Source organism: Perca fluviatilis, chromosome 14 (genome assembly GCF_010015445.1).
Source record: "Perca fluviatilis chromosome 14, GENO_Pfluv_1.0, whole genome shotgun sequence".
Classification (NCBI taxonomy): domain Eukaryota; kingdom Metazoa; phylum Chordata; class Actinopteri; order Perciformes; family Percidae; genus Perca; species Perca fluviatilis.
The window spans coordinates 18,060,176-18,084,792 of record NC_053125.1 but is presented as its reverse complement, the minus strand read 5'-3'; the positions used below and the strand labels follow the sequence as shown (position 1 = coordinate 18,084,792).

At 38.4% G+C, this 24,617-nt stretch overlaps 3 protein-coding genes across 10 annotated transcripts in view; 2 read left to right on the top strand and 1 right to left on the bottom strand.

Moving 5' to 3' along the window:
• Positions 1–413, top strand: part of LOC120572515 (leishmanolysin-like peptidase 2) — an 11,575-nt gene extending 11,162 nt beyond the window's left edge. Inside the window, exon 10 of the mRNA XM_039821852.1 lies at positions 246–413. Coding sequence (XP_039677786.1) covers positions 246–413 — 168 coding nt within the window. The remainder of the gene's footprint in view (positions 1–245) is intronic.
• On the bottom strand, positions 384–4,841 carry si:ch211-212k18.15 (E3 ubiquitin-protein ligase RNF19B). 3 transcript variants are annotated; one of them, XM_039823620.1, is made up of 4 exons: positions 4,724–4,841; positions 2,325–2,529; positions 1,783–1,953; positions 384–1,640 (listed from the first exon to the last, which is right to left on the bottom strand). In XM_039823620.1, exons 2-4 carry the CDS (start codon positions 2,517–2,519, stop codon positions 1,185–1,187), a joined length of 822 nt encoding a protein of 273 aa, XP_039679554.1. In that variant the 5' UTR covers positions 2,520–2,529; positions 4,724–4,841; the 3' UTR covers positions 384–1,184. The 3 variants fall into 3 exon arrangements, with proteins under 3 accessions (XP_039679554.1, XP_039679552.1, XP_039679555.1); XM_039823618.1 differs by lacking the exon at positions 4,724–4,841 and adding an exon at positions 3,863–3,975; XM_039823621.1 differs by lacking the exon at positions 4,724–4,841 and adding an exon at positions 3,807–3,827.
• On the top strand, positions 3,989–24,617 carry LOC120573700 (ubiquitin carboxyl-terminal hydrolase 47). 6 transcript variants are annotated; one of them, XM_039823611.1, is made up of 16 exons: positions 11,250–13,243; positions 16,064–16,210; positions 16,306–16,402; positions 16,789–16,901; positions 17,018–17,088; positions 17,922–18,047; positions 18,146–18,241; positions 18,521–18,649; positions 18,739–18,867; positions 18,973–19,021; positions 19,171–20,006; positions 20,635–20,681; positions 21,211–21,284; positions 21,381–21,553; positions 21,829–21,953; positions 24,340–24,617. In XM_039823611.1, exons 2-16 carry the CDS (start codon positions 16,153–16,155, stop codon positions 24,521–24,523), a joined length of 2,307 nt encoding a protein of 768 aa, XP_039679545.1. In that variant the 5' UTR covers positions 11,250–13,243; positions 16,064–16,152; the 3' UTR covers positions 24,524–24,617. The 6 variants fall into 6 exon arrangements, with proteins under 6 accessions (XP_039679542.1, XP_039679546.1, XP_039679544.1 ...); XM_039823608.1 differs by lacking the exon at positions 11,250–13,243 and adding an exon at positions 3,989–4,102 and having other exon boundaries at positions 21,211–21,553; XM_039823610.1 differs by having other exon boundaries at positions 11,249–11,399; positions 21,211–21,553.

Here is a 24,617-nt window from a genome sequence, read left to right as displayed (position 1 = left end):
TGCCATTTTTAACTGTCAGATAAAAGGATACCAGGGTTTAGTTCAGTGCCCTGACAGGAGGTTATGTGTGTACGCTGACATTACCCCCCCTTCAGATGTTCTCAATACATTTCCTGCTTCTATCACAAGGCAAGTACCACTTTAAACACTCAACCCTCTTGATTTATAGTAACCTGTAACTGATACTGACCTTACTTTATTGCCTTTTGGTCAGTGATTCGTATGAGACTTTAACTGCATCCCAGACCGGGAGCTGGTCGCCCCTCAGACTCCCTGCAGAGCTCCCTGTGGCCTCGGTGCTCGGCGTCACTGCTGCTGTGTGTCTCCTGGCTGCAGCTCTGCTGTCTCTCAGGAAACGTTGCTCCTGCAAGGTCCGGATCCACACTGCCCCAGAGGATCACACTGATCTGTAGCAAACACTACCTTTTAAAACTTCAATACAAACTTTCACTGTTAAAAAATCTTTGATTTTGATGGCTTGTTTTTTTTCAGGCTAAATGATCATTTTAATGTGAAAGAGAAATAAATCATACAAAAAATGGTAGATTTTATTTACAATTTAGCAAAGTCATGCACATTATTTGCAGTGGACAATCAATAATCAAATGTAAATTAAGTATACACCAACTATAATCTAATGTAATGTAATCTAAATACAAACCAATATTTATTATTTGAATAATAGCTGTATTTTCCATGTTTCATATTTTCTTTTTCAACTACATGAAGCTGCAATTAGCTGAAAGGAAAACTGTAATTGCAAATACTTTGTTGGGGTATAATAGTAACAACTTTGTAAATGTCAATAAAAAGAAAATATTGTAAGAGTAATAATAAGGTTTCTAAATAGTGTCGGGAAATCTAAATGAACTTTTTCAAAAAGCTTTTTCACTTTGTAGATATAGCACTTATTATTAGTAACGGTATCAGTAGCCAATACATGTGCTTGATTAATTGGCATTCACACTCCAAAACATCAGACCTTTTCATGTACAATTTTAAAGTCAGCCAGAAGGTGGCAGAGTAGGCCCACAATTAAAACATATGTTCCTGGTCTATTGGAGTCGTAGCATTACAGTATTCCAATAAGATATTAACAAAACACTTTACAGGGTAATATAATATTAATACCTTTAAACATATATTGCTGAATTTTTCATTTAGTACAGACAGATCCATTTATTTCACTTCCTCTGCCACACAGGGCTAGAGGTCTGTCTAGGAGCCACACCACTAGGACAGATTTTATATGGCGAACTGGTCTTACAACATTCACGCTTTAGTTTCAGGCAGACAAAACAGAACTCCATGTGGCAGCGAGGACAGTTGATATTTTTGCAATATTGTCGGTTATGTTCCACCTTCATGCCGCATGTAGGACAGGCTCGGACAGAAGGGCAGTCGGTGACCCCCTCCACCGCGGGCAGACTGGTGGTTTTACATGTCTGCAGAAGCTGCAGGTCCCTGTTGATGCAGCCGTTGTTGTCACAGCGGTCAGAGCGTGGAGCTGCACCTTTCCACTGCCTCTGACACTGCCAGCAGAACTGGTAGGTCGTCTTCTGATCAGCTGTGCATATGGGGCACCGCACACACAGGTTGGACAGATCCTTCCTCTCCACACTCGTTTTGCACTTTGGGCACTTATGTGGAAAACAGCACACGGAAATATTGGACAGGAAAGTACACACAATATTTGAAAATCAGTGCACTTGATGTAGTTTGAAATATCTGAATAAAAAATACTCAGCATTCAAAACGACTAAAAACCACTGGACCACTTACTGGCTGAATTTCACAGTATTGTGCAGCAGCCAGGCGAGCCATGGTCTCTTCAAAATGCTGCATTTCCTCGACAGACAAGTCAGCCAGTCTGCGCACTTCTTGGTACGACCACAGTTTATTACACTGTGTGGTCCCCTCCACCACTGCAGGGCATCTGAATTTGTAAATACCCTTAAAGCAACAAAGAGGAGAGGCAGTTTAGGTTACAGAGAACAGAGATTCACTGCTGGGTTTCTGTAAAACTTATTTTTTCTCAGTTCTGTGGAGAGAGAGAAGAAAAGAAGGGAGGACAGGAATACCAACAATAAAAAAAAGAAATATAAGCAAAACCACAGGGCTCCCATACTGGTTTGCTTTAGGCTAATAAATATATATAAATATATATATATAAATATATATAAATATATATATATATATATATCAGTATATATATATATATATATATATATCAGTATATATATATATCAGTATATATATATATATATATATAGAGCAGTATATATAGGCCTACAAAGAAATTGTGTTTTAATGTCATGAGGTACCTCATCCAGCTGGCTGCGACACCATAGTGTGAGAGAGTCCGGAGTGACAGCATGGCCGCAGGACATCTCTGCTCTGAGACAGTCATCGTCATCATCACACATGGGATCCAAGTCATCCCTCCTGTTGACAATCTTCAGGGTTCTATCTAGAGGGTTGTACTTCTTCTCCACCTGTTCCTGTCCCCGAATGCTCATTTTGATTCTCCTATAGGTAGAAAAAAGTTTGGCACTATGATTTCTGACAAATGTGATATAAATGTACACTTTATCCCAGTTAACAGACTTAATATCATGAATATCATTACAATCTGACACATGGGTTTTCATCAGTTTTCATATAAGAACCAGGTCAATGGGACCATAATTATAATTTCTATCTATGGATGGGACATTCTGAACCTTAACATTGCCAAAAATATAGTGCAACATGAAAGGTTCATATTAATGGATTTTGTAATAATATTGTTCTTTGTATTCAATTTGAGGTATAATCATGCTTTACATTTTGGAACAACATTTCCCATAATTTGGGGACATTGAGAGATGTAAACATGAAGTATGATGTTGCCATTTAGCTGCACATGGGCTACAACCTGATCCCTGTTTTAAGCTTATATTTGCTTACATTTAGGGAAATTGGCGACATTTAAAGTATGCCTAATTAGCTATTAGCAGTTCCTGTTTGTAATGTAGGCTACTCGTGAGTGTAGGCTACAGACAGCCATCACTGGAATACTATAAAACAGAAAAAAAAAAACTTTAAAACGTTATTAGACTACTGGAGTTATACGGATTTACGCAGCATTAATAGGATTTCTAAGCAGATTTTAGACATTTATTGGCGATGTACAGTACATCTACAATAAAGATATGCACAAGAAGTGTAGGTAATCTATGTGTAATATAGGCTATGCGTATCATGACTGTGTTCAGATTTGACTGAGTTGAAAACCTTTGAACTAAAGGTGGGCTTGGACAAATATCATAGGCCTACTGACAAGACAAACATTTCGGCGTGACAGAGCTGATATAAAGACATAAATCCGAGTTACGAGCGGGCACTCAGGGAATTTCCAGCTGTTTAACCCTTGTGTTGTCCTTCGGGTCCCAGTGACCCGAAGGACAACACAAGGATTATGTACTTCCATTTACTTTGTTGAGAATTGCTCTCTAAACAAGGGTTAATACAGCACCTTAGTTCTTGTTTGTACAGCATTTTGGTCAGCTTAAACTGTGTTTAAATGTGTTCTAGAAATAAACTTTACTTACTTACTTTAAAAGAAACCGGTTTTAGAGAGCAATTCTCAACAAAGTAAACGGAAGCACATAATCCTTGTGTTGTCCTTCGGGTCCCAGTGACCCGAAGGACCACACAAGGGTTAATGTTAACTAGATGTAGGCTACATCTAACGTTCGAAAAACACCTTTTTAAACGAGTTAATTATATTAAATTTCAATTTAATTTAGGCTACTTCTACTTACCTATTTATAATACCATGTATAAATGCTACTCAAAACACGAGGAAGTTATGTCTTACCTTGGAGTCACAATTTGTCTCTAGGTAACTTTTTAGGACTTTCCTTTTATTCTTGTGCTCAACCGGAAACAACAACCACACCTGAAATGTTTTGATCAAATTCAACACTCGGGGTCTGTATGTATAATTCAGCTGTGAGTGTCGGGCTTTATGTCTTCCTCTCTCTGTCTTCCTCCTCCAACCTCTGGCTGGTATCGAAAGTGAAAGAAGACTGCAGGAGTCCGTCGGATAATCAGCAGGGTGAGTAGCTATTCTCGTGTTTTACCCTCCCATATAGCCTACTAAACAAAAAGTCACCGTGTGTAACTGGACCTGATGAGTTAGCTAGAGTGTAGGTGTGGCTACAACTTCATAGTGAGTTTATTTTTGACTTATCTTATTGTAGCTTACTTTTATAATTTTTTAAATGTCTTAATGGGGGATTGAGAGGCTGCATGGGTTTCCATAACACCCAAACACAACAGCTGCGTTCACTGGCTTCTTGTGTTTAATGAACTGAGCTCGATCTGCTTTCATGTTGGGATTTTTGTATGTTGTGCTAATATATATTAGAGTTTATAAGTTTTAAGCAGTGGTGAAAGAAGTATTGAGATATTTAGGCCTACCTGAAGTGAAAGTAGCAATGCCACAGTTTAAAAATACTCCATGACAAGTAACAGTCCTGCATTTCTAATTTAAAGTAGATGTACAAACTCAACTCAACTATAGTTATACAACACTTTACACAAAACACAGATGATCCAAAGTGCTTTACAACACACACAGATCATCTTATAAAAGTATGAAAAGCAAAAGCACTTCTGCAGCGGGTATAAGTTAGCAGCAGGTTTGATATTCGCCGGATATTCGTTTTCGACCTACCCCCATTCAGTGTCTTCAATAAAATTCCACTACATTACTAGTGTAGTATGTTGAGGACAGTTTAGGACACCGTATCAAAAAAAATCACAATGGTATTTGTTGTCGCTACCGACAGTCTACCAGAAAGGTACATTTCCACTTCTAAAAATCTTTGAAGTAAAAAAGTTTTTTTTTTAAATCTGAACATTAAGCCATATGAAGGACATGTTAAACTATGAGAAACACATATCGTGCCATCTCAGCATGTTTTTATGCCAGAATAAAAAACATTTAAACAGCATTTCACCCCCTATAATGTCAGGCCCTGTCACGGACAAATCTCTAAATGTCAGAAAGGTTTCCTAATGACTTTCTTTGATAGAAATAGCATTTTCTTATTGATCACATGTCCCTGATTGTATCTGGCATGATTTTGTAACTCCTATAATAAATACAAGTGACTTTTGGTTAATTGTATAGATGGTAAGCACAGAATAACCGCTAGCTACTCGTAAGATTGTAAAAAATCTTCCTTTACATCCCAGATTTTTACAAATATGCAATAGTGGATATATACCCCCGCCTTTGTGTACACATTTAAAGAGATTAATTCATGAATCATTTCTTAAATAGTCAACTTTTATATCATAATGTGATGTGTGACAGGACTGACCGTGACGTGACAGGACTGACCGTGACGTGACAGGACTGACTTGACAGGATTTTCTTGATGCAGGAAAATGTATTCCTATTTGAAATTATTATTATTTTATTGTTAATGTTATGAGACTAATATGGTCATGTTCAGCCAATATAACATAATATAATATGAAACCTAATTTATTAAAACATGACCAACAACTGATAGTTGAAACATCTTTTTTAATTTAATAACTGATATAGTCCAAACATTTTAATTCAATAAGAATATTCAATATAACAACTTTCATTTAGAAATGATTTAACAATTTCTTTAAAATTCTTCGAAATTTCATTTAACAATTCATTTAACAATTCATCGAAATTTCCTTTAACAGTTCATTTAACAATTCACTGAAATTTCATTTAACATTAATTTCATAACGTATATACACACACACACACACACTAATGATAACAATGAACAATTAGAATTCCATAAATGTATTACATAAAAAACAAAAAACATGTTATGTTGACACACACACACACACACACACACACACACACACACACACACACACACTATTTGGGTGGGTCAGTGTGGTTGGAATGTGTGAAGTGTGTGGTATGTGACTTCACAGGCCGGCACCAAATGTGAACGCCATTGTTGCGGAGGGAGAATCAGTCACATTTGTCTCCTTAAACATGTAACTTGTAACATGTAACATGGTGGAACTTCAGAGTGGTTAGTTTTAAAACGACAGTCGCAACCTTGTTTCAAGAATGTTATGTGACATAAGCATTTGAAACAAGTAGGGTGAGGAGTTGAAGTTGTTTCAAAATTACTACATAAAGAAATGCATTCATAAATAAACTGCATTGGACCGTAGCGTGGTGATTTTGTGCCTCTGTCATTGATTTCACTAGTTTGCGGTGCAGCTCCACTTTAGTGATTTCCTTTCAGCCCAGCTGAGTTGTATTGGAAACTAATGCCAATGTATTGCTATTGGTAGAGCTCCTCACTTGCACACACACACACACACACACACACACACATTTTAATCTTTATACTCCGCAAGCTTTGCCCAAATGTCTTTTTGGATCTCATGGTGACGGTTGGTTACAGGCTGAGGAGGTGGAATGAACTGAATGACGTGCTCAAATAAGTACCAGATCATGTCCTCTCTAGTGGGCCAGAAGAAGCGGTTCACTCCTACACGGTGCATGCATCTTACTTGTACCTGAACCTCATCAATGGCAGTAATGATGCCTGGGTAGAGGTCTTCGTCATATTTTATTACACACCACTTTTCTATGACTTCTGGACCACATTCAATTTCTTCTGTTGTTGGTGGTGAGCTTGTTGTGGCAAAGCTGAAGGCCTTGGTGTTATAGCATGTGCACTGTAGAATCTTGTCTACAGTGCACATGCAGCGCTATCAGCGGTACACCATCTGCCCAGGAGAGGTAGTGACCACCTGGTGTATCCTCATAGTGGATGGGACTTGGGGGGTCGTGCCTGGCATGTCCTTCATTGCCCTGTCAATGGACACTTCACTTACATAGAACAGTTTCAGAGTGGTGCCTGTGTGCACCAAGGCCTCAAACAGATCCATTGCACTTTTGATGTCGCGTCCGTGGCTCACCAAGCGATCCGCACACCTCTTTACAACACCTCCAACCCCATCTGGCGCCCCTTTCCCGTGGCTGGCCTCAAAAAAATTCCACGTCCCAGCTTGGAATCCTTTTTTAGTCATTAAAAGCTAACACTACTCTATTAAGTTACTGTGTAGTTGGAAATGGAAATATGACTTCAAAATGTATAAAGGGTAGGCTAGGCTATTTACTATGATACAGCAAATTTAATCAATAGACATGTAACTGTGTACAATGTAACTGTGGTACCACATCATAATACAGCTTAGTAATAACCATGCTAATATTTACATTATTATATGGTAATGACATATGTGCATGTCATATCCTTGGTAATAATGTAGATATTACAATGGTATTACCTTTATTACCAAACTGTAATATGAAGTGGCACCATGAGGGTAGTTGTTTCTAACCTTGAAAGCCCTGGCTCTGGACCTTGCTCTGGAACTGGCTCTGGAACTGTGGCCTCTCTCTTGAGCCTAGAACTTCTCTGTTGCTCTCTCCATAATTTCCGCCTATGCCTTTGGTCTCTCTTATTCAACTCATGAACTCTTTTCCTCCTATCCTTTTTCTGCCTCCATTGCTCCCTTTCTTTCTGAAGATGTTTCTCCTTTCTCTCAGGATCTGCATTTTGTCGTGCTCGACATTGCCTTTGTCTCTCAGCTGCACTAACTGGAGCCATCTAACTGTAATCTGTATAAATTGAAATATTTACAGTCATTATTACTCAAAGCTTTTACTTATTAGAATTATATATGTATTGCAATTTTATTCATATACAAAATGCAATCTCAAAAGCAGTCATAGGCCTAAAGAGGGAACATATTCAAAACGTTTGTTATAAAAGCATAAAAAGCTATACATTCACAGTGTATGTTTGTAATGTAATATATTTATAAAATGTTTTACTACGGCATGTTTTAAATACATATTATATGCAATTAAGGTAATAAAAAGAAACAGTATCATTAATTTGTCAGGCCCTGTCATAGGGCTGTCAGGCCCTGTCACACAGGGCCGTGACGCAGTGACGGGCCTGGTCGAGCGGGGCCTGACAGTCGGCCATTTTAACGCCATTACTCAGCATGCTAGCTTCCAAGCATAAAAACTGTTAGCTTATAAGCAAGGCATTTCAGTAACATTTTAGACATGTTTTGGTTTTCCAAAACTTTCATTCTATTCTAGGATATTTTAGTGTGACAGTGACTGACCCTTTAGCTCGTCCTCCTCAAAGGAAACATGCAAAAACTAGCTTTAAATCATAAAATGCATTGAGAAAAACTTACCCTTCATCAGTGTCAGCATCAACTCAGTCAAATGATGTCACGTCCTCTGAGTCATACCCTTAAAGGCGTATTACACACTTTTTATGTCGTTTTTTTATATAATGTGACAGGGCTGACCGAAAACATGGGGACAGTTGTAAAATACGATTTATTTGTGGAATTTATGTAGCATTTTATGTTTTTAATCAGTTAATGTGAATGATAACAACTTAAACTTTTAATTCATAGTTTTTTTTTTTCTAAATAACAGTTTTCAGAATAACAAAATTTTGGAGGAGGTAGTTCAAAATTGGCTGAGGACAGACCATTTTTCAGAATTTGTAATTTTCAAAAGTGTTTTTAATTAAGAATAAAACATCTAAGGACCTAATAAATTACATATTCCTTTAAAGCGCAACTCACAGAAATCACCCATTTAGTCATTTTCTGTCAGTTTTTGATTATACAAGTTAAATTCACTGTAACAATTCCAGGACAGATAATGTACGTTTCTGGTAGAATGTCCCACCGATTTACGAGCGAAAACAGCACTTCAATCTACGTTCCGGCTGTTGGCTGAGTTAGGGACCGTCTACAAATTACATTACTCAGGCTGGTGACATAGACCACTGGGATTCTTTCAGGAAAGAAATCACCAAAAATCAACAAAAGTCATTTTTCTCATTCTGATGGCTGTAGTACTTCCCAATGGCAGGCTACTACTTACTACAGGTCATATTTTTCTCATATGTCACATTATAGTGAAACGGGATGGAATTAAAAGTTTAAAATTATCACCAAAAATCAACAAAATACGTTCATTTTGTCATTCATGGTGTGTAATTGCTTCGATAATGGTAAGCGCTTCTTACTTCTACACTGCTCATACATTCTCATGTCAATTATAGTGAAACGGGATGGAATTAAAAGTTTAAAATATGCACCAAAAATCAACAAAAGTACATTTTCTCATTCTGATTGCTGTAGTACTTTCCAATGGCAGGCTACTACTTACTACAGGTCATATTTTTCTCATATGTCACATTATAGTGAAACGGGATGGAATTAAAAGTTTAAAATTATCACCAAAAATCAACCAAAAGACATTTTCTCATTCTGATTGCTGTAGTACTTGCCAATGGCAGGCTACTACTTACTACACATCATATTTTTCTCATACGTCACATTATAGTGAAACAGTATGCAATTAAAAGATTAAAATATTCACCAAAAATCAACAACAGTAAATTTTCTCATTCTGATTGCTGTAGTACTTGCCAATGGCAGGCTACTACTTAATACACATCATATTTTTCTCATATGTCACATTATAGTGAAACGGGATGGAATTAAAAGTTTAAAATTATCACCAAATAATGATAATTTTAAACTTTAATTCCTATATTATAAACTGCATTGTTCCTTAATGCGACATATGAAAAATATGATTTGTAAGTAGTAATACACTTAATCTATGTTGAAATGTCTTTAATGCTGATAATATTAACCTACTTACAAAATCTAATATTTTTGGTGATATTTAAACTTTAATTCCATTGACTAATCCATTATGAGAAATTTTATTGATATTAGTATAAGTAAGCAATAAGCAATAAATAATTTTGGTGATAATTTAAACTTTTAATTCCATCCCGTTCTATAATGACGTATGAAAAACTGCTACTATCAATAGTAGTAGCCTGCCATTGGCAAGTACTACAGCAATCAGAATGAGAAAATGTACTTTTGTTGATTTTTGGTGCATATTTTAAACTTTTAATTCCATCCCGTTTCACTATAATGTGACGTATGAGAAAAATATGACCTGTAGTAAGTAAAGGCTTACCATTGGCAAGTACTACAGCCATCAGAATGACAAAATGTACTTTTGTTGATTTTTGGTGCATATTTTAATCTTTTAATTGCATACTGTTTCACTATAATGTGACATATGAGAAAAATATGATGTGTAGTAAGTAGTAGCCTGCCATTGGCAAGTACTACAGCAATCAGAATGAGAAAATTTACTGTTGTTGATTTTTGGTGAATATTTTAATCTTTTAATTGCATACTGTTTCACTATAATGTGACATATGATAAAAAATATGATGTGTAGTAAGTAAAGGCTTACCATTGGCAAGTACTACAGCCATCAGAATGACAAAATGTACTTTTGTTGATTTTTGGTGAATATTTTAAACTTTTAATTCCATCCCGTTTCACTATAATGTGACATATGAGAAAAATATGACCTGTAGTAAGTAGTAGCCTGCCATTGGCAAGTACTACAGCAATCAGAATGAGAAAATGTACTGTTGTTGATTTTTGGTGAATATTTTAATCTTTTAATTGCATACTGTTTCACTATAATGTGATGTATGAGAAAAATATGACCTGTAGTAAGTAGTAGCCTGCCATTGGCAAGTACTACAGCAATCAGAATGAGAACATTTACTGTTGTTGATTTTTGGTGAATATTTTAATCTTTTAATTGCATACTGTTTCACTATAATGTGACGTATGAGAAAAATATGACCTGTAGTAAGTAGTAGCCTGCCATTGGCAAGTACTACAGCAATCAGAATGAGAACATTTACTGTTGTTGATTTTTGGTGAATATTTTAATCTTTTAATTGCATACTGTTTCACTATAATGTGACATATGATAAAACTATGATGTGTAGTAAGTAAAGGCTTACCATTGGCAAGTACTACAGCAATCAGAATGAGAAAATGTACTTTTGTTGATTTTTGGTGCATATTTTAAACTTTTAATTCCATCCCGTTTCACTATAATGTGACATATGAGAAAAATATGATGTGTAGTAACTAGCAGTCCACCATTGGCAGCTACTACAGCAATCAGAATGAGAAAATGTCTTTTTATAGAGTTTTGGTGATTTCTTTCCTGAAAGAATCCCAGTAGTCTATGTCACCAGCCTGAGTAATGTAATTTGTAGACGGTCCCTAACTCATCCAACAGCCGGAACATAGATTGAAGTGCTGTTTTCGCTTGTAAATCGGTAGCGACACAAATACCATTGTGATTTTTTTTGATACAATGTCCTAAACTGTCCTCAACATACTACACTAGTAATGTAGTGGAATTTTATTGAAGACACTGAATGGGGGTAGGTCGAAAACGAATATCCTGCGAATATCAAACCTGCTGCTAACTTATACCCGCTTTGTTCTGCTGTAAATTTATAAACTATTTCTACATGAGAAGTATATTTTTTCACAGCCATCCAGCCTTATAGAGTTTAATTAAATAAAATGACCCGTCTACCATCATTATTAGCTACACTAGCTAACAAAACAGTATCAATGTGTACATCCTGTCCTCTGGCTGTTTATAACATTCAGTGTTGTTATTTTTGTGCTGCTCACACTTCCTTTGTGCAACTGTAGCCTATGCAGCTTGTTTCAAGGTTCAGTGGTAGGCCTACATAGATTTATATTAACTGCAGAATGTTAACAAGGCATCTTGTCTATAGCATAACTTGAGCGAGAGATAGACTCATGGCGGCCGGTGCAGCAGCACGGCGTGCTGTGGGAGAGTTTACGCGAGAGTTTACTCGAATTAAACCGGAGATTTACCACACTGAAGACGGTAGAGTCATAGTAGAGGATGAGTTGCTGAACTTTATTATGATCAAAATGCGAACACTAAGTCACGATGATATTGTGGCGATAGTAACGAGCAGCTTCAGCTCCGAGCGGATTGAGTCTTCAAAGGCAGTTTTGTCAGAACTCCTTCCACACAACAAACGGTGGATCTCCCATATGGGACCAAAGAAGGACATTAACAATGTCAAAATGTGCCTGCAAGCGCTAAATGAGTGCGGTGAAGAGACCCCCAAGATTCGTATCCTACTTCCTGGATGAATTACCCCCCGTCTCATTTAAACACATCGATGTGTCTGTGCTTCTCGGGAATATGCAGCAAATCAATGTTGACATTGACTACTTAAAAAGAACTATGGGAACTCAGGTAGCTGCCTGTGAAACATTGCGGGAGGTTTCTGTTAAACTCGACAGCCGGGTCTTCCCCCGACTGTGATGGAGAAGCCGCCGGGTCCTGATCCTGCCCCCCGCATTCCTTCTGGGGTTAATGGATGGTTGCCTGGCGGGACCGACAGCAGTCAACCAGCCCAGTCTGTAGACCCCCCCCCATGGAGCACGGTGGTAAAGGATGGGCGCCGACTGAAGCAGGTACGACTGAAGCAGGTACCTGAGAACCCTGCCCATCGAATCCTTACACCTCGTATTGCAAACACTTCAGCGAGGTATGTGAGAAAGAAAACCGGCATAATCGGGACTGGTGTGGTTAGCAATATACTGGCTGTCAAAACAAAGATGGTAAAGGTATTTGCTACAAAGTTTGATCTCAGTGTAGATGTCAATACTCTTAGTGAGTATTTAAAAATGAAACTGGGCCGGGAAGTAACATGTAGCAAAATAGAGACGACACAGAATAGATTCAGCTCCTTCTGTATCTCCGCTGAATGTAATGATGTGGCGGAGCTCTACGACCCGCAGCTTTGGCCCGTTGGGTCTTTTGTCCGACGCTACTATGAGCCTCGTCGCCCTAGAGGAGCAGAAGGAGGCCCGTCTGGTCCAGATCAGGTCGCCCCTCGTTCTCGAGATGAGGGGCTGCTGCACGGTAACGATGCTGCGGTACCTATTACACGTGTGGGCGAGGACGGGATGAAGGCCAGCTGCTCCGTTGGGAGCAAATAAAAACATTAAATGCGTGTTGTCTCATACAACACTCGCGGACTGCGAGTAGGACACACTGCTATTGATAGATCAAGGCGTCTGGTTGTGGACACGTTGCTGGATGAATGTGATATTCTATGCCTGCAAGAAACCTGGCTGGCAAAACAAGATCTAGATAAGTTGAACACTATACACATGAACTTCCATGGGGCTGGAGAGTCCACTACCGACCTCAGTACGAGGCTGGTTTGAGGTAGGATAGCTGGTGGTGTAGCCATACTGTGGAATATCAAATATGACTCAATGGTGAAGGTGGTGGTGCGTCTAAATGTTGACTGGGCAGTTGGACTAGAGTGTAATTGTAATGAAAAGAAATTTAGTATTTTGAATATTTATACACCGTATGAATCATATGAGCATGAGGATGAATTTCTGAACAGGTTAGCTTTTATTCATTCATTCATAGAGGATAACAGCTCATCCTGTGTCTATGTTATGGGTGATTTTAATGCTGACATGTCTGATAGTAAATCCTTATTTGCAGCACACCTGCAGAAGTTTTGTAATGAGTCTAAATTAATTTTATCAAGTAAAGCTCTGTTGCCTGACACAAGTTTTACCTACGTTAGTGAAGCGTGGCACACAACATCTTGGCTGGACCATATTGTGACCACAGTTGATGCGCATGCCTCACTGAGTAATGTAGAGATTTGTTATGAACTTGCTACCTCTGATCACATACCTATTGCTGCACTGATAGATGTTGAGAATGTTCCTTTGCTGTCCAGAAATAATAACGTTGCTTTCTCAAGTAAACTGGACTGGTCAAAACTGAGCAAAGAGGTGGTGGCTGGATATTCACTGCGAACGGAAAGTCTCTTAAATAATGTTGCCCTGCCTCATGAGGCCCTAATGTGTTCAGATATGAATTGTAAGGATGTGCAGCATGCTGAAAAACTTTGTGCCATGTATGATGATATTGTGAAATGTCTTAATGCTTCTAGTGAACCCTTTTGTAAAGGTAAATGTAAGGGACTTAACATCAGACCTGGGTGGAATGAGTTTGTGGCTGAGCAGTATGCTGAGGCAAGAGAGGCCTTTAGACTCTGGTCAGAGGCAGGTAGGCCTAGACATGGGGTATTGTTGGATAGGAAAAAATTGACAAATGCTAAAGTTAAGTATGCACTCCGTTTTATTAAGAAAAATGAAAACACGATGAGAGCAGACTCCTTAGCTAGAAAGCTACAGAATAATAACCTTAATGACTTTTGGAAGGAGGTTAAAGTAATGAATAATAATAAAACCTTACCGGTTGATATTGAAGGGGTTGGTAGCCCAGAAAAAATAGCTGAGCTTTGGCGTAAGCACTACAGTGACCTGTTTAATTGTCTTAAAAGTAATTCAGTTAAAATCAATCATGAACATAATTTCTCAGCAGATATGATCGTTGGGGCATTGGACATTTATGATGCTATTCATACGTTGGATAACAATAAAGCCTGCGGTATGGATTGTATTACTGCAGAACATCTAAAATATGCCAGCCATAAGCTCTGCCCTCTACTTTCCATGTGCTTTAATGGTTGTCTGGTTCATGGTGCTCTGCCAAATGCTATAATGTCTGTAATGTTAGTACCTGTGCTTAAAGACAAGGTTGGTAAGCTCAATAATATTGACAATTATCGACCAATTGCATTAGCGAGTACCTTGTCGAAAGTACTGGAGAGAATACTGTTAACAAAGCTAGAAATGTATGTCCTTACTACTGACAATCAGTTTGGGTTCAAAAGAAAACATGGAACTGACATGTGTATCTATGCTCTTAAAGAGATTGTGTCCAGGTACACAGGTCTAAATTCATCTGTATTCCTATGTTTTATTGATGCATCAAAGGCATTTGATAGAATTAATCATGAACGATTGTTTGAAAAATTGCTAGATAGAGGTGCCCCTAAATTTTTAGTGAGAATTTTAGCGTTTTGGTATGCCCACCAAACGTTTCAGGTTAAATGGGATAATGTTGTATCTGCTCCATTCTGTGTTAGTAACGGAGTGCGGCAAGGAGGAATTCTGTCTCCTATTTTATTTAATGTTTATATGGATGAATTATCAAATCAGCTAAATAGGTTAAAAACCTTGTTTTGTCTTGTGGGCAACAATATTGTTAATCATCTTATATATGCAGACGACCTGGTCCTGCTCTGTCCATATAGTGCTGGGCTGCAGCAGATGCTGAAGGTGTGCTCTCAGTATGGCCTTGATTATGACATAAAGTATAATGCTAAGAAAAGTCACATAATGATAGTTAGAAGCGATGAGGACAGGAAATCAAATTTTCCAACCTTTTATTTGTCAGATAGTCCTCTTACTGTGTGTGAGGAAATTAAATATTTAGGTCATGTCATATCTGATGACTGGACAGATGACAAAGACCTTTACCGACAGCGCTGTAAAATTTACTCTCAGGCTAACATGCTTATAAGGAAGTTTTCCATGTGCTCTGATTCTGTGAAGTGTTCTTTGTTTAGAACTTACATCACACCGCTATACACTGCTCAATTGTGGTCTAACTGAAAAAAAAAGTATGCAGAGGCTCAAGGTAGCATACAATGATGCACTGAGGCTGCTGCTCCGTGTCCCTAGGTGGCATAGTGCCAGCCATTTGTTTGTGTCCACTAGAGTGCCAACCTGTGAGGCACTCTTAAGACAGCTGATGTTTAGTTTCATGTGTCGCCTGGAAAAGTCAGAGAACCACATAATTGAAGCTCTAGTCAGCCCTGTGAAAAGCTGTTACAGATACACTTCCAGGTTAAGACAGCATTGGTGCAATAGCCTGTATATCCTATAGGTTGATGTGTAGTTGTTGTGTATTTTTGTATCTCTTTTATGTTTTTTATGCTGTATTGTGTGTTTGTATGGACCTGGGTCTGCAATAAAAGTTTTATTATTTTGTTGTTCATGATTGCATGTTCTACCTGTCTAGTTTGTAAGCAGTGTGTGTTCACATAAAAATACCAAATTGTAGCCTTAATGTTTGTCCCTGCTTGCTGTCTCTTAACTTCTGCTGTACTAGCTATCTGCTCCAACAGGCTGAATCCATACATCTGAAAAAAACCTTCAGACATCTAAAAATGTCAACACTCTCATTGAATAGACATCAGTATGAATCATGACCTAGTGGAAATGTTCAGAGAGAAACTAGACAGCTTCACCATCTCAGGTGAGTGACATGAAATAAGACTACTGAAGAATGCTGCTTCAAATGTTTCTGACTTTTATGATAATGTGGCAGTTATGTGTCCATTATGTCTTTAGATTACCATGGCCTGAACAGTCCAGGTCTGACATGCTATTTGAACAGCGTGGTTCAGGTGCTTTTCATGACCCAGGACTTCCGGGAGGCTGTGAAACGGTTGGTAACTTCATCTTTATTGTGGTTGTCTTTATAGTTTTAGACTGGTCAGCTCAAATGAAAATGGACAAAATGGTTTCTTAAGCTCTTTTCAGTATATTAAAGGAATAGTTTGACATCTTGGAATGCTTTCTTGCTGAAAGTTACGTGAAGAGATCAATATCACTCTCATGTTTTACGGTAAATATGAAGCCAGCAGCTTCTTAGCTTAGCATAAAGATTGGAAGCAGAGGGAAACAATTTAGTGTAGCATATTTCCCAAGCACATTTCAAGCTATTCCTTTAAGACAGATTAATTGGGAAAAAAACTCTTAAGATAGGATATGAAATGTGCTTTTTTGGTTCCAAGTTTAGTAAAGTCAGATATTCTTCTCTCTGTGCCACAGATGCAGTAAAGATTCAACAACCATTGACCCACAGCTGGGAAGACTTTTTGCTGATCTGCAGAGAAGTATGGCCGAAACGCATGACGTCATAAACAAACTGGGGATCACAAATGGTAAGTTTAGATTTGAGACATCACACTGCTGCTGTAGTTGTAGGTTTTGTGTTGATATCCTCCAGAAAGGTTGAATATATGTTATAATGACATATTTGTCCTCACTCTTCTTTCAGTATATGAGCAACGTGATGCTGCTGAATATTTTGAGAGGATCCTCTGTCAGACCAGTCCGGAGGCAGCCAAGGTAGGGATAGTGTAGGATGGGATTTGTATATCTAATGATATATTCTATATAAAGTGTATCATTAGAACATTAATACTCTTTTATTAATGTTATAGGAGCATTTTACTCTTTTAGTTTGTTCAGTGCAGCTAATTGTTCTTTTTAACAATTTCATATAGGGTTGCAACTAATTATTATTTTCATTATGGATTAATCTGCTCTTTATCTTAATGATCAATTAATTAATTATTGGGCTGCACAATATATCGTATTTTTATCATCATCGTGATATCAATTGGTGCAATAAACACGTCACGAAAGAGTGCGACATATCGCAAAAGACACCAAGAGATTTTTTGCGTTAGTTGAAAGAGAATATCAGTAGATAACTGCACTTTAAAATGTAACTTTCATATTCACTTCAATGTTCTATTTTCAATAAGAGAATGTTGAAGATTCAACAAGTAATCTGTTGTATTTTAGCAGAATACTAAAAGCAGCAGAACTGAGTACACTTTATTAATATCTGTTTATTTATCGAAAATAATATTGTGATATTCAACAACGTTATTGCATATTTTCCTCATATCGTGCAGCCCTAATTAATTGTTTGGTTTGTACTGTAAGAAAAAAGTGAAAAATTGCAGAGTTCAGATACCTTATGATATAAAATAAAACATAATTTGTACACAAGTACAGTACTGGAGTAAATGTGGATTATGCTACAGGAGTGGTTTAAGTGTTAAAGTCTACAGGAGGAGAGTATTTGATACTAAAAAAACAGTCCTTTATCAGACTCTCTAACTACCAGTCTGAACAGACCTATTGAACCTCACATGTATCGTTATGTCTAGATATTCAAGGGAGAGCTGAATCACAAGACCGAATGCCTCAAGTGCAAAGAGAGGAACGATTCCAGGAGCTCTTTTTGGTTTCTGCCACTTGTGGTGGAAGATTTGCACTGTCAAACTTACAGCGTGGTACTATGCTTTCCTTTAACAGGAATAAGAGTTGTGTGTTTTTCAAGAATACATAAGAAAAGATACATGCAGGGTGACAAAATATACTATGTTTACAGGAGGAAGGATTAAAAGCATTCTTCAAGGGAGAAAAAGTCTGCGGTGACAACAAGATGTTCTGCAACCAGTGCAATAAAAAGCGAGATGCAGACTTTGTGAGTGTTCATTTAAATTAAGTTTTCTTTTTTATAGTCTTGCATTAAAACTTGTACATCGCTTCTCATAAGTCTACTGTAGATGATAATGTATATACAAAGATGATCTAAATCCCAAAAAATATATAACCCTGTAACATCTAATACATTTCCATTCATTTCCACTGCGCCTGTAAAGCTATGAACAGTGTTACAGCTCACCCTGATTTAGTCTTAAGTATGATGGGTGACTTTGCGACTGTCTTTAGTCGATGCGGTTGTTTTCACGATGTGTTCTAGGGATGTGAGATAACACACAATCCAGAGATTCTGACCCTCCTGCTGAAGAGATTTAACTTTGACTACAAGCGCAGGTGTTACGTCAAGCTTCACTGCAACGTGGACGTCCCCCAAACTTTACACATAAGGGTGTGTTTCTACAGTATATACTTATTTTTGCACCAAATTGTTTGAACATTTTTAAATGTGGTGACTTTGTTTTATTTCCCTCTCTTCAGAATTGCAAATACGACCTCTACGCTATAATTAACCACTTTGGTAATCTAACTGGAGGCCATTATACTGCACATATCAAATCTTTTGAAACTCACGTGTGGTATGACTTCAATGACGACATTGTTAAGAGGGTAAAGAGGCACATTTTTCTATAAGCAGTCCAGTTTCACAAATCCTCACGCAGTTTAACAACATGAAGTTTAACATTCACTGTGATATTATTTTCTATTCTGCAGGTCAAACAACCTTTAAGGTCTTATGCTTACCTCCTCATGTACAGGAAGGGTAAGTTTCAAAATGTACATTATTCACTTCTCGATTTTTTGGCTTTGGTCTTAAGTTAGGCTAAGATGATGCAGCGTCCAAGTCTCAACATTTCTGCTGGTTTTTCTTTGTTTTTTTAAATATCGTAACCACCCTTTTTCTCTTCAAAGTGAGCAAAGATCCTGATAAAACTGATCAAGGCAACCAGGAGGCTCTCTGCCTACATTCAGATGTTGAGGCTGAAATAAGACATGATGAGGCAGAGAGAGGAGATGCTCTCGTTCCTCATCATCAAATGAAAGATGAAAGCTGCAATGGAGGCGGAAATATTAAGCACTTGAATGACAATATATTAAAGAAAATCTGCACTGATACGGTTTGGAAGAAACCTATCAACCTTTCTGGGGAACTGGAAAAACAGCCTAGCCAGAGAGCAACATGTGCGAGGACACATAAAGAAAATGTTCTTTATACAGACACTGGAGCAGATGGAGACAGTTTGCAAAGAAAAAGGTCAGACTTTGCAAAGCTAAAAGAAGATGGAGGACCAAAAAGCCATGAGCCAATCAGACAGCAGCTTGATACAAACTCAGAGGAGCACATGTGGAATCCGAACACCAGACGGACCCCCACAACACACCAGTTAGGCCGTATGTTAGAGCAAAAGCATTCATCCCCAAATAAAAGACTGAAAGGAAATGAGACTATCCAGGAAACACAGAACAATTTTGTTGCAGAAACTGGAACAAGTTTGACTGATAGTACAAGAAATGGCATCAAACCTAATTCATTTCATGTTTCCTCCAATGGCTACTCTTCTTCTTTAGTTCCATACTTGACAGGACACTTGCAAGGCCAGTTTAAAATTAAAGAACCAACAGAGTATAACTATCTACCAAACCTATGCAGGAAACCAAACAGTTCAAAGAGAGACGAGGAGAGAATGCACCATGCTGTAACTGCAGACAGAAGCTGCAAACCGGAGACCAAACTAACTGTGAAAAAGGTAGAACAAACTGCAAGTCCTAGAGAGAGAAAAAAGGATGCAAAGAGCAGGGATAACACAAAAAGAGAGCCATGGAAGTAATGAATATCAGACACAGAAATACCTAAAGAAAAGTTAAAAATGTGTCATCATGTATGTAGGTTACTTTGTTGGATATTAAATCACTTATCCAGTATTAATATGTCATCATCAGTGTAATTGTTCAGTGTTATTTTGGGACCACCTGAACTTATAGAGGACACTACAGCTCCTCCTGAGCCTCTGCAAATGTTCTGCATGAAAGGTCAGAGAGGTGTGCATATTTTCACTTTTCTATACCTACATGGGCAGAGACTGACCAATTTTAACCTTTGCTACATGACAATTTGTAAAATATCTATTTGATATTTGGAATTTTATTCAGCATGTGGGTAAATGTTAATATTTTCCAAAATACTGTAAATGTATTCACACACATGCAGCTGTTAGACATCAAATAAACCTAGTAAGTAATCAGACAGGAAAAGTAAGTAATTAAGTAAGTAAAGTTTATTTATACATCCTGCATTATTTAAAGGGTCATTTTAGAGCAGAGTTTCTTTCATTTTTAAAGGATGAAAGTGAAAGTACTTTTGGTCTTTGTGCACAGGCCAAGGGGGGAGTTCAAGATGATCGACCTGTAAAAGATCAATACAGGTATCAAACTTCTAAACCTAGGACCGGCAAAAAACTCAACTGAATTTTCAGCTATGCTACATATTTTTCTACATGTAAATGTATTTTATTATATTGTATTTTATATTTTGAATATTATATTGCATGTAAATCATACATGTTACTATTTTCCTGTTGTTTAACCCTGTCCATACAATAAATGTATTCACATACATGCGCTTGTTAGACATTAAATAGACATTCTGCATTAATGTAAAGAGACACTTTATTAAGTGATGAAGTTATTAATGATGTACTATGAACAGTCAACACCTTCAGTGGCAACATTACAAGCAATGCATTATACAACATTATGAGAATATGCAGCAGATATTTTAATGCTCACTATGGAATGAACAAATAAGTCTATTAGTCTACACTTTTTGCTTCAAGACAATCTTAAAATAGAACATTAAAATCCAAAAGAAACAGAACGGTGTGACAGAAGAAGGCAGTAAGCTACATCATGAGTAGTGAATGTGTGCAAACTCTTAGTTTCTGCGCCACACAGGTATGGAGGTTTGTCTGGGAGCCACACCATCACTGCAGGCGATGAAGTAAGAGCTCGTCTTCAGGCACTCAGGAGTGAGTTTCAGGCACACGAAGCAGAACTCGACCTGACAGCGAGGACAGATTATGTTCTTACAGCCCGTTTTGTCATGCTCCACTCTCTGACCACAGGTGGGACAGGCCCGGATGGAGGGACATGCGTCGACCCCCTCCACCTGAGGGAGGGCGGTGGTCTTGCAGTTCTTGAGGAGCTCGAGGTCGTGGTTGATGCAGCCGTCATTGTCGCAGCGGTCAGAGCGTGGAGCTGCACCTTTCCACACCATCAAACATTGCCAGCAGAACTGGTAGGCTTTCCCCTTGTCTGCTGTGCAGACTGTGCACTGCACGCTGAGGTTACTTGGGTCTTCTCTTTCCACATAGGTTTTACAACCAGGACACTGTTGGAAAGGGATGAGAGAAACATTAAAGGAAATAGTTCAACAATGTTACAAACTATTCCTTTTAGTCCTTTAAGTTATGTTCTCTACATGAGTGTTGTGATGTTGTAGGCCTACATACAAAAAATGTGCTGAACTCATGAGTGAACCAGTCTGTACTTTCTGTCTGTACTTTCTGGAAGGTGGAGATAACAGGGACACTCACTGTTTTGAAGTCACAGTATTCTGTGGCAGCTAGGCGGGCGATGTTCTCTTCAAAGTACTGCATCTCTTCAGCTGTCAGCACTGCCAGCCTGCGCACCTCTTGGTAAGACCACTCTGCATCACACTTCTGCAGGGTGCCGTCCTTTAAAGCAGGGCACTTAAATTTGTGCTGGCCCTGAAATTATAAGGATAGCTTATGTTATATTGCCAGTTGAAGATACAGCCTGGAGAGTAACACTTAACACTAAGAACATAACACTGTCTCCATCTCTTAATTGGCAAGAATGAAACAAAAAAGCTTTGACATGAAAATGATGTAGGCAGGAGAAGGTCAGTGTGCCATAGCTAATTTGAAGGTAAATATGTCCAAAATAAAACATGGTATTTGAATAAGTTGTCAAAATGGACTATATTTTAATTGGCGGTGGAAAGAAGTCCTACCTGATCCAGCAGGCTACGACACCACCCAGTGAGAGACTCTGGGGTGACGGCATGACCGCAGGACATCTCTGCTCGGAGATTCTCGTCTCCCTCCTCTGGGGCTGAGGCGCACAACAAGAAGAGCAGACATTTTTAACTTAGCATCACTGTACATCCGACATGGACATCTGTTGTTACCAACGATGTGTAATTTAATGCATGCAATTCCTTAATATAGACTTAATTAGGGTAACCAATGCACGCACCTCAGTGCGCTAATTATAAAAAACAAACATGATCATTTTGTGCTTACGTAGTGGATCCAGATCATCTGGTCTGTTGACAAACTTCAGAGTCGTATCTTTGGGGTCGTATCTTTTCTCCTCTGTAGTCATTTTGTTTTAGATCAGTTCCTCTGTTCTCCGTCGACACATGTATTCTCCGTCTGCACTCTGGGAAATGAGCAGTGAACTGGCTGCCGTGCCGCCTTCACTGACACCGCCAATATTTTTTTTTATTTGAACTTTCGGTTTCCCCAGCACTAACAAGAAGTCACGTGAATCTAGGATGGCAGATCTGGATTCCCCGTCTATATTGATGTTAATATTTTTTCTTTTACTTTTAAGCACATTAATGCTGCATAGGCTACGTACAGTCTTGATTTATGGCCTTATTTGTGATAAATATGCCTACCTTTGTATCTGTTATTGTATTGTTTTGAAGTTGCATATAAAACCCCAACAATTTCGCAATGACAGTTCTATATTATTAATAATACTGTGATTATGTTAATATATATTGTTTAGACATCAAATTGTGTCCAAGCAGCTATAGGCTACAGTAAGACAACCAGAATGTGGAACAGCTGGTAAACAATTAAACAGTAGGCCTACTTTTTGGTCAGATGCCAAACACTGCTGGAATATCAGGTGATTTCCAGCTAGCCTTTCAGCCCATTCACACTTTGGTCGTTGTTTTAGGCTAGGCTACATATGCTACATACATTATGATGCAGACTAGTGAACAATCGCTTCAGCTTTGGTGTCCAAAATGTGTAAGAGGTGAGTTTTTTAATTCATGGCAGGAATGGATGCGGGAAGACTAGTCTCGCATTGCCTATTGCCAGACCTAATCTCCACAGCGCTGTGGACTATAATACACAGCTATAAAGGGAATGGTGGGTTGAAAAGACATGTAAACAACCAACACACCTGTGTTCCAAAAAAACACCTGGCACAAAGTAAATAATAATAATAATAATAATAACTTATTCACTAAATAACTTCATAATAACTTTAAGACGAAAGTGAAAGTATCCTCAGTCAGTCCCCCTTTTACGTCAGATAGGCTAATTGGCAGTAAACAACGCCCTGAAGTGCAAAACTCTCAGCGGCACAGCCGAAAGCAGCAGCCGTAGCAACTCGCGCCCAAACATCACAGACATGGGGAAAATCTACCAGGTCGTGGTCCACGGACTGAGGGGGGAGAAGATGATGATCGACCTGTGCAACACAGATGAGCAGTTTAAGAGCATGACAGTGCTGCAGCTGAAGGAGAAGATAGCAGAGAGGCTCCCCGAGAGCGCAGGTAGCCTACGACAGTCCTACGACAGAGCCATTACTAAACTTGCAGCTACCTGACATGCTTAAAAGCTAGCCAGTCACGTTATTTTTAGCTGACTATTAGAGCCTTTGGATTTTTGTTTTCGTGTTGTGTACCGGGTTGGTATTTGTCAGCTGAATAGTCCCCGTCTTATTTTGAACTTTATCCTTTAAAGCAGATTTGATAGTTTGCAGTGGGAAATTAAGGTCCCTGATTGTTAGGGAAGGTAATAACAGATCTATTACAAGTAGGCCTAGTTTACAAGTCCTGAATTTAACATTTTACTTAGGCTAAGTTAAAGATTAAATAAGGATTGACAGTAAAATGTAGTCTAAGATAGCCTATTAAAAGTAAAACTTAAAAGTGTGTGTGTGTGTGTGTGTGTGTGTGTGTGTGTGTGTGTGTGTGTGTGTGTGTGTGTGTGTGTGTGTGTGTGTGTGTGTGTGTGTGTGTGTGTGTGTGTGTGGGAGAGGAGGCTCTGCGGCTGATCTTCACAGACAAGATGCTGGATGGAAACTCCGAGCTGCTGACTGGATTTGGAATCCAGCACATGTCTGTCATCCACATGGTGGTGAAGGTTCCTGGAGGGTTGACCGCTTGACAGAGACGACCATTTCCTCCTGCTGCTGTTTACACATTTTAAAGCTTTAGGCTACTGTATATGCTGTTTTATGCAATACTCATTTGATATTCCCATGTTTTAAGCTGTTGCTGTTGTACAAATAAAGTTCTGCCTAATGCCTTG

What these genes read in the sequence shown, in the direction of transcription:
- si:ch211-212k18.15 (XM_039823620.1), bottom strand. Translation starts at nt 2,519, where the DNA reads ATGAGCATTCGGGGACAGGAACAGGTGGAGAAGAAGTACAACCCTCTA. An exon ending in GTCGCAGCCAGCTGGATGAG is followed by an intron (nt 1,954 to 2,324) that starts GTACCTCATGAC and finishes TGTTGCTTTAAG; the next exon opens with GGTATTTACAAATTCAGATG. An exon ending in AATACTGTGAAATTCAGCCA is followed by an intron (nt 1,641 to 1,782) that starts GTAAGTGGTCCA and finishes TTTCCACATAAG; the next exon opens with TGCCCAAAGTGCAAAACGAG.
- LOC120573700 (XM_039823608.1), top strand. Translation starts at nt 16,153, where the DNA reads ATGAATCATGACCTAGTGGAAATGTTCAGAGAGAAACTAGACAGCTTC. An exon ending in TTCCGGGAGGCTGTGAAACG is followed by an intron (nt 16,403 to 16,788) that starts GTTGGTAACTTC and finishes TCTGTGCCACAG; the next exon opens with ATGCAGTAAAGATTCAACAA. An exon ending in CCTCCTCATGTACAGGAAGG is followed by an intron (nt 19,022 to 19,170) that starts GTAAGTTTCAAA and finishes TTCTCTTCAAAG; the next exon opens with TGAGCAAAGATCCTGATAAA.